The sequence below is a fragment of the Cheilinus undulatus genome, linkage group 14 (genome assembly GCF_018320785.1).
Source record: "Cheilinus undulatus linkage group 14, ASM1832078v1, whole genome shotgun sequence".
Taxonomy (NCBI): domain Eukaryota; kingdom Metazoa; phylum Chordata; class Actinopteri; order Labriformes; family Labridae; genus Cheilinus; species Cheilinus undulatus.
The window spans coordinates 3919739-3933658 of NC_054878.1; the positions used below are offsets into that span (position 1 = coordinate 3919739).

Consider the following 13920-nt stretch of genomic DNA (forward strand, 5'->3'; position numbering starts at 1 on the left):
AACCTGAATAACAAATAAAATGAACAAGTGTTTTAAATACCATTATTTTTTTTAATTATTAAATGTAAAATAATCTGATGAGATCTGATAAATGTTATTATTCTATAGATAAAGTCTATTATTGAATAATCCATGATTGATCTGAAAAAGACAACATGACAGAGAAAAAGATCATCAGATCTCTGAGTGGTTAGGGGGAAATAGACTGTGTTAATTTTGTTCTTATTCTGAGGTCTGAAATGGGTCACTAAAAACTGTACAAGCAGTCAACAAGAAAAAACCACAGAAGAAGAAAATGGACCCTATCATTGAAATCCTCAGTGAGGATCAGTTTGATATCAGTCTGATGTTTATGGTTAAGTTTCACTTCATATTTATCAGAGAAGAGAAATTAAACATCTTACCTCAGAGTCTCCAGTCGACAGTTTGGACTCTCCAGTCCAGCAGAAAGAAGCTCCATTCCTGAATCCTGCAGGTCGTTTTCATTCAAGTCCAGCTCTGTCAGATATGAGGGGCTGGCCTTTAAAGCTGAGGCCAGAGAAGAACAGCTGATCGCTGACAAACCACAGTTTTCCAACCTGAATAAAAAGATTAGATGAACAAGTGTTTCAAAATACCGTTAGTGTTTTAAATTATTGAATTTAAAATAATCTGATCAGATATGATGAAAATTTGGAGTTAAGATGGTGAAAAATCCAAAAACCTGAACACAATATGAGGCAGGTGAAAAACAGAAACACATGACTAGAAAAAAAGCTCTAGTAAATCACACCAACATGCTACTTCATTTAGTATGAATTCTTCAAACAGGCAAACTCATGTTGTTTAGACAGAAATAAAAAACTCTCAGACTGATTTTAAATTTAACAGTAGATCTCAAAATTCCTCTAAGGCCAGAAATGTCAGAATGAGCAGAGGAGAAACATGAACAACGAACACATTTGTAATATTTATTATAGGAGGAGAGAAGAGATTTAAACAATAGTCTAACATTAAAACTTTCCATCATTTTAATCATCAAACAGCTCCATAAAGTTTCAGAAAAATTCATCTCTACATGAATACATCATTTTTCTATGGATAAAGTCTATTGTTGAACAATTCATGATTGATCTGAAAAAGACAACATGACAGAGAAAGATCATCAGCTCTCTGAGTGGTTAGAGGGAAATAGACTGTTGATTCTGTTGTTATTCTGAGGTTTGAAATGTGACAGACAAAACCACAGAAGAAGAAAATGGACCCTATCATTGAAATCCTCAGTGAGGATCAGTTTTATATCAGTCTGTTATCGTTTACGGTTTAGTTTCACCTCATATTTATCAGAGAAATTAAACATGCTGTCTTACACCAGTGTGTCCAGACGACAGTTTGGACTCTCCAGTCCAGCAGAAAGAAGCTTCATTCCTGAATCCTGCAGCTTGTTGTTATTCAGGTCCAGCTCTCTCAGACATGAGGGGTTGACCTTTAAAGCTGAGGCCAGAGAAGAACAGCTGATCGCTGACAAACCACAGTATGACAACCTGAATAAAGAGATTAAATGAACAAGTGTTTCAAAATACCATTAGTGTTTAAAATTATTAAATGTAAAATAATCTATTGAGTGTTGTAACTCTGTCTCTAAACTGCTCTGCCCATAACTATTACATACTTGTGTCATAGCAGGTCAGTAGAAGAGTGAAAACATCTTTCCCAACATGATAAGCCTATAGCAGGGATAATCAACTAAAATTCAAAGAGGTCCAGTCAGAAAAAATGTATTAAACCAAAGGTCTGGGACATCTTAGTGTCTAACTTGAGATAGTGTGATATGTGGATCTGGATGTGATTTCAGGGACTTGTAGCACTAATAAAATATGAACATTTTCTTTGTCTACATCTCACCCGTTTCTCCTTCTGTGAATCTCTCCTTTAGGGCCCTATGAAATCTGTTTTATTTTTTGTCAAATTCTGTTTAATTTTTTTGGGAATTTCATTTTTAACCTTTCCACTAATTTTACCATAAAAAGATGGTCCCATTTGTGTAAATAAAAAATCTCCACTAATCAAATGGAAATAATCTTAAATTTATTGAAAAAGGGCCACAGTTGGCCCAGGGAGCCATTATTTGGATAACCCTGTTATAAAATAATTATAATCGGTTTAACAGTCAGATATTTCAAACATTTTAAGACACATCTACGTGTATAATCACATCCAGTGCGATTGTCACGATCCTCGTCTGTTAAGTTTATTTTTCACCTTTTTTCGCACTTTCATGTCTGTTTCATTTTTTGCTGGTTCTAATTTCTCTTTTCTATTTTTAGATCAATCACGCTTCATTCACCGCGCCCCCGCCTTTTCCTCACTGACTCTCCTTACCTCTTGTGTCACTCACCTCGTCCCCTCCCTCTCCTGTTCTCCGTCCTGCACGCTGCTCCTCACACCGGTCCTGCTCCTCACACCGGTCCTGCATCACTAATTAGTCATAGTATAATACTCACCTGCTCACCCACCTCCTTTGTTAGTCCGTTGACCTTCCCCGTCACGTACCAGCTCTCTAGTTTACTCACGTCTTTGTTTCATCTCGATCTCGACCACGCCAGCCCGTTTTGACTCCGCTCCTGCCTGCTGCTTATTTGTACCTTTGCCTGTGAGTTTTGGAACTTCTGGTCTTTGACTTTGGACTGTATTAAAGAATCTGATTTTTGCCTCACGTCAACCTGTCTGAGAGTCTGCATTTTTGAGTCCTGCTATTCTGTGTTCTGGTCCATGGTTCTGACAGAACGGACTAACCAGAATGGACTCAGCAGATTCTGATCCTGTCCGTCACGCTCTGAAGGTCCAGGGCCAGAGAATCGCGCAGCAGGAGGAACAGATCTCCTCCATGCACACCTACGTGACGGAGATGACCGCGCGCCAGGAGGCGCTGATCCACGACCTGAGCGCGCAGCTGAACTCCCTGACTCAGCTGCTTCACAGAAACATCACACCTGCCACTGATTCTGCCGCCACTTCTGCCATGCTACCTGCTCCGGTCGTCGAGGTCTCGCCGGCTCCGCCTGTCGCTCCCTCAGCGCTGCAACTCTCCCGGCCGGAGAAGTTTTCAGGAGATTCCGGTGATGTTAGACCATTCCTGACCCAGTGTGAACTCCATTTCGAGCTTCAAGCCTCTGCCTTCCCCTCAGACCGAGCCAAGGTAGCTTACATCCTGTCCCACCTCTCCGGACGCGCCGCAGCTTGGGCCACTGCCGAATGGACGCGCAGATCGGCAATCTGCTCGTCCCTGGCCGCCTTCACACATGCGCTCCAGCAGGTGTTCCAACAGACCTCCCCAGGGCGAGAAGCTTCACACGCTCTCCTCAGGCTGAAGCAGGGGAGACGCCGCGCGGCGGACTTCGCCATCGAGTTTCGCACGCTGGCAGCTGAGAGTGACTGGAACCCTGCTGCCCTTACTGATGCCTTTTTCCAGGGGCTCTCGGAGCCCATCAAGAATGCCATGATCTCCATCGACCTTCCTGCAGAGCTAGATCCACTCATCGCCCTCGCCATCAAGATTGATCGCCGCCTGTCAGAAAGGGAGAGAGAGAGAGGACGTCTCTCCCACCGTGTGTCTCCTCCGCGGAGTTGGAGGAGAGACTCCGCCGACCTCCCTACCCCGAGTCGCCCACCTCCCTCTGCCCTGCTGCCTCCGGGTCCCACCGCCGAGGAGCCCATGCAGTTGGGTCACACACGCCTTTCCATGGAGGAGAGGCTCCGTCGACAGAGGGATGGGAGATGTTTTTATTGCGGCCAATTAGGTCATGCCGTGAGTAAGTGCCACGTTAAGGCCGCCTTACACCCCAAGAGACAACAACTGCCGGTGAGTGAAATAATCACTGTGAACACTATTAATCATGTCCAGCCCCAAGTACAATTAATTTCTAATCATGACTGTATCTCGGTGCCCGCTCTAATTGACTCTGGGGCAGAAGCTAACCTGATTCATTCTCGTCTCATCAGGATCCTAGCGTTGAAACTGTTTAAACTTCCCCGTCCCTTGGAGGTGAAAGCCGTTGATGGTTCCCCGCTGGGCAAGATAACGCACCGCACTCAGACAGTTCAAGTAAAATTCCTGGACTCACACACGGAAGGAATAAGTTTCCATGTTTTTCAAGGCATGTCACATGACGTGATCCTAGGCCATCCCTGGTTAGCGCTACACAACCCCCAATTAGACTGGGTTACAGGGCAGATCCGGGGATGGGGGGAGAAGTGTAAAGATGCCTGTTTTTTCAAAAGGACAGTCATTGAACCAGTTAGCCAAGACCCCGATCTCGTTAACGTTCCCCCCGTTACTATGATTTAGCTGAGGTTTTCAGTAAAAGCAGGGCAACCTCTCTCCCTCCTCACCGTGAATATGACTGTGCCATTGACCTGGTGCCGGGCTCTTCCCCTCCTCGGGGAAGACTCTATTCCCTTACAGCACCTGAACGCACCGCCATGGAAGAATACATCAGGGACTCCCTCGCCGCAGGAATCATTAGACCCTCCACCTCTCCAGCGGGGGCGGGCTTTTTCTTTGTGGACAAGAAGGACAAGACCCTTCGTCCCTGTATTGATTATAGAGGTTTGAACAATATCACAATAAAGAACCGGTACCCTCTCCCACTCATTTCCACAGCGTTTGAGCTCTTAGATGGCGCCAAGGTTTTTACCAAATTAGACCTCCGTAATGCTTACCACCTAATCAGAATCAGAGAAGGAGATGAGTGGAAGACTGCATTCAATACCCCCACAGGTCACTATGAATATCTTGTCATGCCCTTTGGCTTAACCAATGCCCCCGCAGTGTTCCAGAACCTAGTCAATGATGTATTGAGAGAATACCTTAACATCTTTGTCTTTGTTTACCTTGATGACATCCTGATCTTTTCTCCCAATGAAGAATCTCACAGGCAACATGTCCGTCTGGTCCTCCAGAGGCTGCTGCAAAATCAGCTGTTTGTCAAAGCTGAAAAGTGTGAGTTTCACAAACCCACCGTGTCCTTCCTGGGGTTTGTGTTCGCTGAGGGAGAGGTAAGGATGGATCCTGACAAAATCACAGCTGTAACCAATTGGCCTACTCCCAAGTCCCGTAAGGACGTCCAGAGGTTCCTAGGTTTTGCTAATTTTTACCGCAAATTTATCCGTAATTACAGTGCCGTTGCCTCACCCCTGCATGCCCTCACTTCTCCTCACAGGCCATTCGTTTGGAGCCCAGAGTGTCAGTCTGCGTTCCGGGTCTTAAAAGAGCGCTTCACATCAGCCCCTGTCCTCACTCTTCCAGACCCAGATCAGCAGTTTATTGTTGAAGTAGATGCCTCTGATGTCGGAGTTGGAGCCATATTATCCCAGATAAGTTCCATTGATGGTAAATTGCATCCTTGTGCCTTCCTGTCTAAGAAATTGTCTCAAGCGGAACGTAACTATGACGTAGGAGACAGGGAGCTGCTGGTAGTTAAACTGGCTCTGCAAGAGTGGAGGCATTGGCTAGAGGGAGCCACTCAACCATTCCAAGTTTGGACTGATCATAAGAATCTAGAGTATCTTAAGACGGCCAAGAGGTTAAATGCCCGGCAAGCCAGGTGGTCTCTATTTTTTGACAGATTCAGGTTCACTATTACTTTTAGACCTGGCTCCAAGAATGTCAAGCCTGACTCATTATCTCGCCTATTTAACTCTGCTAATATTAATTCTGTACCCAAGTCGGTGTTATCCCCCTCTTGTTTTATTGCCACACTATCATGGGAGATAGCTGACCGTGTCAGGGAGGCTTTAGATCAGGTCGAGAGCCCGTCAGAGTGCCCCGAGGGGAAATTGTTTGTTGTACCAGAGCTTAGGGGCGCAGTTATAGATTGGGCTCACACACTCAAGACCTCATGTCATCCTGGCATTTTCAAGACCTTGTTTGTCATTACTCAAAGATTCTGGTGGCCTAACATGAAAAGGGAGGTCACTGAGTATGTCAACACCTGTACCATCTGTGCTACCTGTAAATCTCCCAAGCAGAGGACAGTGGGAGAACTTAGACTGTTGCCCATCCCCAAGAGACCCTGGTCACACCTCTCCATGGACTTCGTCACAGGACTGCCCCTTTCTGCAGGTAACACCACAGTACTCACTGTGGTTGACCGCTTCTCGAAAATGGTACATTTTATTCCTCTGCCTAAGCTGCCCTCGGCCAAAGAAATGGCCGAGATCAAGTTAAATAATGTGTTCAGACTCCATGGTTTTCCCACAGACATTGTGTCCGACAGAGGACCCCAATTCGTCTCTCGTTTCTGGAAAGAATTCTGCAGCCTCCTGGGAGCCAGTGTGAGCCTGTCCTCAGGGTTCCACCCCCAAACTAACGGCCAATCCGAGCGCCTTAACCAGGAGCTGGAGACAGGTTTGCGCTGCTTTGCTTCCCAGGAGCCGTCCTCATGGTCTGAAAAGTTAGTTTGGTTGGAATATGCTCACAACACCCTACCTACATCTTCCACTGGTTTTTCCCCATTCCATGTAGTGCATGGTTATCAACCACCTCTGTTCCCCTCCATAGACTCTGAATCCACAGTCCCGTCTGCATTAACTCTGGTCCGGAGATGCAGGAGAACCTGGGAGCGAGCACGGCAGAACCTCGTAAAAAGATCTTCCGCATACAAAGCTGCAGCGGACCGCAAGAGGGCTCCCGCTCCGGAATACAAGGATGGACAAAGGGTGTGGCTCTCAACTCGTCATCTGCCTCTGCGTGTCCAGTGCCGTAAGCTCGCACCCAGGTTTGTTGGTCCATTCCCCATCTCAAAGGTCATAAACCCTGTAACAGTGAAATTAAAGCTCCCCAGGACAATGCGTATTCACCCAGCTTTCCACGTCAGCCAAGTGAAGCCCACCAGGAACAGCGCTCTGGTCCCTCCGGCCAAGCCCCCTCCTCCCGCCCAACTCATCGATGGTGACCCCGTTTACACTGTGAGGAAGCTGCTCGCTGCTCGCCGTCGGGGCCGGGGTCTCCAATATCTCGTGGATTGGGAGGGTTATGGCCCAGAGGAACGGTCTTGGATTCCCTCCCGCTTCATTATGGACCCCTCACTCATCCATGATTTCCACGCTTCGCATCCTGATGTTCCTGGGCCGTCGGGAGCCGGCCCTTGAGGGGGGGGCACTGTCACGATCCTCGTCTGTTTTTCACCTTTTTTCGCACTTTCATGTCTGTTTCATTTTTTGCTGGTTCTAATTTCTCTTTTCTATTTTTAGATCAATCACGCTTCATTCACCGCGCCCCCGCCTTTTCCTCACCGACTCTCCTTACCTCTTGTGTCACTCACCTCGTCCCCTCCCTCTCCTGTTCTCCGTCCTGCACGCTGCTCCTCACACCGGTCTGCATCACTAATTAGTCATAGTATAATACTCACCTGCTCACCCACCTCCTTTGTTGGTCCGTTGACCTTCCCCGTCACGTACCAGCTCTCTAGTTTACTCACGTCTTTGTTTCATCTCGATCTCGACCACGCCAGCCCGTTTTGACTCCGCTCCTGCCTGCTGCTTATTTGTACCTTTGCCTGTGAGTTTTGGAACTTCTGGTCTTTGACTTTGGACTGTATTAAAGAATCTGATTTTTGCCTCACGTCAACCTGTCTGAGAGTCTGCATTTTTGAGTCCTGCTATTCTGTGTTCTGGTCCATGGTTCTGACAGCGATAGCTGCTGTTTTATGATGTGTTACTCCCAATGTGCATAGCCCATGACACAAACAGCTGCTCTGATATCCTGAATCCAGCTGTTTTCCCCACATATATGCATAATGCACATACTGGGCAGAGCGCATTCAACTGCTTGTGCTCCTATGTGACACAAGGTGGAGGATAAAAGGCCGACAGTTCAACAGGGCAAAATGATAATGCTGGGTTCAAAATCTCTGGTACAAATGTGGGATTCGTTTTTAATAAAACCTTCGAGTCCCCAAACTGCATGCATGACGGGCTCACTGACAATGCATGGATATCACTCAGGCACTTTGCAGAGGCAAGCATGAGTAATAAAGCTGTCTTAAAGGAGAGAATCCTCATCTCTACCTCATCCAGCAGCTCAGATGGTGAGTGAGACAGCGCATCAAGCACCACTGATAAATCCCAAGGAGCAATCAAGCTCCTTGAGACTGGCCTGAGGCGTCCTGTTCCTTTCATAAATTGACATATGAGAGGATGCTGACCAGCCATCTTGTCCTAAAAGCCTATGTGACAAGCCGAAATAGTCGCTATACACACTTTGACAGGGGAGAAAGCCAAACCTTTGTCCAGCAGCTCCTGTAGGAATGTTAAAATAACAGCCACGAAGCTCTGGAAGGCAATCACTCCAGCCTTTATGCACCAGTCCTCAAACATGTGCCATTTGCCATCATATGCGCAGCATGTAGAGTGCACCCTTGTGCTCTGGATTGTTGCAATTACACCTGGTGGAAGCCCAGGAGTGGTTAAATTCAACCTTTCACGGGCCATACCCACACACCATACACTCTGTGTGAGGATGAAAAATCTCCCCGCATGCCTGTGTCAGGAGGTCTCTGCAGAGAGGCAGGGGCCACGGCAGAGCCCACAACAGCTGGTAAATCTCCAACACCCAATGCTTCCCTGCCCAGCAGGGGGCCACTGAGATCAGAGTCGGCCCCTCTCTCGCACCCTGGCGAGAGTAAGAGTGATCAGCTCTAATGGGGGAAAAGCATACAGAAGGACACAGGGCCCCTTGTGCACTAAAGCATCCAGCGTCATTGGAGCTCTCTGACAGGCTAGGGAATAATACAGTGGGCAGTGAGCATTTTCTTCCAAAGCAAAGAGATCTATCTCCACCTGGCCATATCGTGTCCATATCTGGGCCACCACCTCATTGTGGAGTTTCCACTCCCTGTAATGGGGGTTGCCTCTGGACAACAAGTCTGCCCCTGTGTTCAGTGTCCCCAGCATGTGTGTGGCTCTAAAGCCTGATTTATGCTTCTGTGTCACGTTGATAGCGTAGCTATGCATAGCTCTCTGTGTCGACGCGGACCCCTACACCGTAGCCTGATGCACACCTCCAAAAGATCCTGACTACGGGTTGCGGCAACGCAGACCGCAAGGGCTATGATTGGTCCGATCAAAACATCATTCCTTCATCCAGGTCCCTCAGTGGGTGAACCAGTGTGGTAAATTCACCAATTCTCAGCCTCGACTTGTTTAGTGGTCGTACAGACCACCTCCACAAATGTCTTCCCTGTCGCCTGTGCTTCAACATTTGCAACAAAAGAATTTGTTTGTTGATATCGATGAGCTCCAACTCCAAACACACCCACTCCACCTCAGTCGCCATGACCGGAAGATAAACAAGGATTCGGATGTGACCCCTCTGAAACCACACACACACTTAGCCACACCACCCTAGCAGCTTAGTGGTGAATTGCAGAGTGACGCGTTCCCTGGATGCAGAACTTCCAATGGTCAAGGACAAGACGCAGAGGCTTAAATCAGGCTTAAGCAGCAATAGGTGAGAGCTGCTCCACAAAATCAGTCTCACATAAGCGCAACCCCCCCGCCTGTTTTTATAGGCCACCACTGTGGTGTCATCAATCCTGACCAGAACATTCTGCCCTCTCAGGAGAGGTAGGAAATGTTTCAGTGCATGGTTTAGATGGTGAAAAATCCAAAAACCTGAACACAACATGATGCACGTGAAAAACAAAAACACACGACAAGAAAAAAGCTCCAGTAAATCACACCAAACATGATACTTCATTATGAATTCTTCAAACAGGCAAACTCAAACTTTCCATCATTTAACCATCAAACAGCTCCATAAGGTCTCAGGAAATTCATCTCTACATGAATACATCATTATTCTATGGATAAAGTCTTTTTCTGAACAATTCATGATTGATCTGAAAAAGACAACATGACAGAGAAAAGATAATCAGATCTCTGAGTGTTAGAGGGAAATAGACTGTTGACTCTGTTGTTATTCTGAGGTTTGAAATGTGACAGACAGACAAAACCACAGAAGAAGAAAACAGACCCTATCATTGAAATCCTCAGTGAGGATCAGTTTAATATCAGTCTGATGCAGTGTTAATATCGTTGACTAAAACTATTCGTCGACAGCCTTTTTTCCATGATTAAATTAGACTAAGACTAACAAAATAGATCTGTGATGATTAAAACGGACAAAAACCAAGCTTAGTTTTTGTCAAAATGACTAAAACTAGACTAAAATGTAATTTAGTTTTCGGCTGACATTTAAAATGTGATATTTCTCTACTGTGGGTAAATCTGTCTAAATACAATGCATCTGTATCTCTACTGCCTCTCAGCTGTACAAAGCAGGGACGCCAGGTTTGGCAGAGTGCATAGAACACATTACCATGACTTGGTACCAGATTTAGGCAAGAAAATAAGTGCTTGGACTTAAAGTACAGACTAAAATATGAGGACTTTTGATGGACTAAAACTAGACTAAAACTAAAAAGGATAGAAATGACTAAAATGTGACTCAAACTAAAATGCATTTCATTGAAAGACTAAAACTGAAACTAAAATTAAAAAACAGCTGCTAAAACAAACACTGGTCTGATGTTTACGGTTTAGTTTCACGTCATATTCATCTAAGCAGAGAAGTTAAACATGCTGTCTTACCCCAGAGTCTCCAGTCGACAGTTTGGACTCTTCAGTACAGCAGAAAGAAGCTCCACTCCTGAATCCTGCAGCATGTTCTTATCCAGGTCCAGCTCTCTCAGATATGAGGGGTTGGCCTTTAAAGCTGAGGCCAGAAAAGAACAGCTGATCGCTGACAAACCACAGTTTTCCAACCTGAATAAAAAGATTAAATGAACAAGTGTTTCAAAATACAGTCAGTGTTTTAAATTATTGAATGTAAAATAATCTGATCAGATATGATGAAAATTTGGAGTTAAGATGGTGAAAAATCCAAATACCTGAACACAATATGAGGCAGGTGAAAAACAGAAACACATGACTAGAAAAAAAAGCTCTAGTAAATCACACCAACATGCTACTTCATTTAGTATGAATTCTTCAAACAGGCAAACTCATGTTGTTTAGACAGAAATAAAAAACTCTCAGACTGATTTTAAATTTAACTGTAGATCTCAAAATTCCTCTAAGGCCAGAAATGTCAGAATGAGCAGAGGAGAAACATGAACAAGGAACACATTTATAATATTTATTATAGGAGGAGAGAAGAGATTTAAACAATAGTCTAACATTAAAACTTTCCATCATTTTAATCATCAAACAGCTCCATAGAAACAAGACTAGGTTAAAACCTAGTTTATGGCTGACTGCATCCCTCTGGGATGTCTGGGATGCCTGACTGAAGTGTGTGTTCTTGCAGAGTGACTTGTTGTTGAGGTGTAATTGTGCTGTCCCTAATGTCTGTGGGTTAAGAATAGAAGGCTCCTCAGTCCTTCTCTGTTCAGAGATCCAGATCATATGGTTCAGTTCAGCAAGTAGAGCCGGCTCTTTCAAGTCCCAAATAGCTCTTCATTTGATACCACTTTGGCTTTGAATTCACAGAAAGTAAGCATTTTTTGGACCCATAATTGATTTAACTCAAGCGGCAACCTCCAGTCCTGAAAAAACGCCAATGTGGAAGTGCAAAAAATTACTACACCCCGAGAGTCCACTTGAGGCTGGCTGCAGGAACATGAAATGTGTCTCATTAGCTAGTGTCTTATTGTGCTCCCACTGTACGGGGGGTGAATTTTTTTGTACCACAATCGTTTGGATTATATTTAGCATGGCAGGCAACCAGAATGCTGACTAGCTAGCTGACAGGAAGTCGTGCTTAGTGGGCGGGCTGTTAGGTTGATCCAACGTTTGAGTCCACCTATTGTAAGCAGATGACTGACGTCACACGGGGTTTGTCCCATTCTTTCTACAGTCTATGATTTACCTGCATGTTTTTTTTTTCTCCAAAAACTGTTGGACTAAATCCTTTTATTCTCAGATTAGCAAAAATTTTACATAATGCTTGATATAAACTATATATTTTAGACAACAAGCACCAGTTCTATGACTTTTAATATTGTGAATGCTGTAAGTTTTATTCTTTAAACATAAAAACATAAAACACAGTCAGGGCCGTAACCAGGATTTGACAAATACCGAGGTCAAAATTTGGTGGTCCAAGGGCAGCGCTGACATACAGTGCTTAACAATTTTATTAGACCACCCAAAGTAAGGTTTATGTCACAGCTGCCCTAAATTAACAGCATTGGTAATTACAAAAATCCTTTTTTATGTTCCTGCAATGGTTAATACACCAATATGTAGAAGCTCTTTAACCCATGTGATATTTTAAATGCTTAAATATAATTATTATTTTAATCCATGAATTTTCAACTTTACTGATTTACCAAAAAAACTGAAAAAATAGTAAAGCACATTTTAATTTCTTGATTAATATGTCAAATTATAGTTATTTCCTTGCATTCCTGAACAGAAAACTGAGTTTTAGTGGTTGAATGTTCTTGATTAATTTCCGACCAGCTCAAATTTGGGTATAAAAAGGTGCATTCAGTTTGAAATCCCTCATTTCTGTTGAAAATGGTAAAACGTTTTTAGTTTTAGTTTTAAACAAGTTTTTGAAAGATTTCTAAAATATTAATGTTTACTTGTTTAAATGACAGGTGGTCTAATAAATGTGTTATGCACTGTAAAAGGAAGAGGCAGGAGATGGGGGCAGCCAGTCAGCATCCACGAAGACTCACTGAAATTACATGAATGTAATGGGTTATTGCAGGCCTGTACACCATCATATATTTCATTTATATGGTGTGTGTGTGTGTGTGTGTCTTGGGGGTAACTGTGGTGTTGCTTAATCCACTTGTTGTTCAGAAGGCTGTGCTTCTCCTCATCATTTAGCTTTTTATTTTTGTACCTGGCAGGATCCAATTCATTTATATAATTCAAATACTTAATAGTGAGAACTCAAACACAAACAGCACAAGGGTAAAAGTAAAATTTGGGTTATACAATGATACTATTACTCTTATAGCTGGTATGTTGTTAAATTTAGGCTATATAAGGCTATATCCATAAAACTGAAAGAATGACCACATTTAACATAATTTTACACAACATGGTACTGTCCTTATTAATATGAAACTTATTGTTGCTGGTTACGTAAGGGTTACTGCCCTACAAGGTGTCCAATTATCAGGTCATTATGGATGACGTGGAGGCCTGAACCGTCTGACATGCCACGTGGTCACTTGCCAATGAAAATAATTAATAAACTGATCAAAATAGAAAGTTTTACTAAAACAACAATTTATTTCCCCCAGCAACGCCTGAGGGCTTGACTAATATCTGGAATAGCCATTCCAATCCCATAATGTTCTTAGTGAATGTAAATGTTATTCAGTACTCCATTAAATAGGACGGGCCATAGATGCGAAGTCACAACGGAACAAAAAAAATAGTCTGCTCAGTGCACTTTCTGAACGGATTTATCAGTGAAAAGACATGAAGACGAGTGAGACTGAGAGTCATCTGTGATCAGACTATAAACCTGTTCATTAACATGAACAGTCATCTGATAGAAACCTTAGTTTTAGCTGTTTGAATAAACAGAATAATTCCTCCTTCTGCACTATGAGGTCACAGAGGTGAAACAGAGCTGTCCACGCCCTGCAGGTGCTGATTGTCCATCAGACACGTCAATACTTATCAGATATTGGCATGCCAGTTTATCAGAAGCGTTTTCTTTGGCTCTACAAAGAAATTATAGCTTCTTTACTTTTGTTTATATTATTTGAATCTTTTGACAATAGTTTATAGCAGTTAGAACCGGATGGAAGTGACTTTTTAGCGACACTCACTTCTCAAAAGTTAAGGTGAGCCTGGAAACAAGATGGATATTGAAGATAAGACCGTCTTACATTACTGGTCTTAACCCTG

The 13920-nt window shown here is 43.9% G+C and overlaps 1 protein-coding gene across 1 annotated transcript in view; it reads right to left on the minus strand.

Annotated features, from left to right (window-relative positions):
• Window positions 1-400: 400 nt before the first annotated feature.
• Window positions 401-13920, minus strand: part of LOC121521612 (NACHT, LRR and PYD domains-containing protein 12-like) — a 36655-nt gene continuing 23135 nt past the window's right edge. Inside the window, exons 5-7 of the mRNA XM_041805727.1 lie at window positions 10633-10806; window positions 1350-1523; window positions 401-578 (exon numbers count right to left, since the gene is read on the minus strand). Of these exons, the coding sequence (XP_041661661.1) occupies window positions 401-578; window positions 1350-1523; window positions 10633-10806 (526 nt within the window). The remainder of the gene's footprint in view (window positions 579-1349; window positions 1524-10632; window positions 10807-13920) is intronic.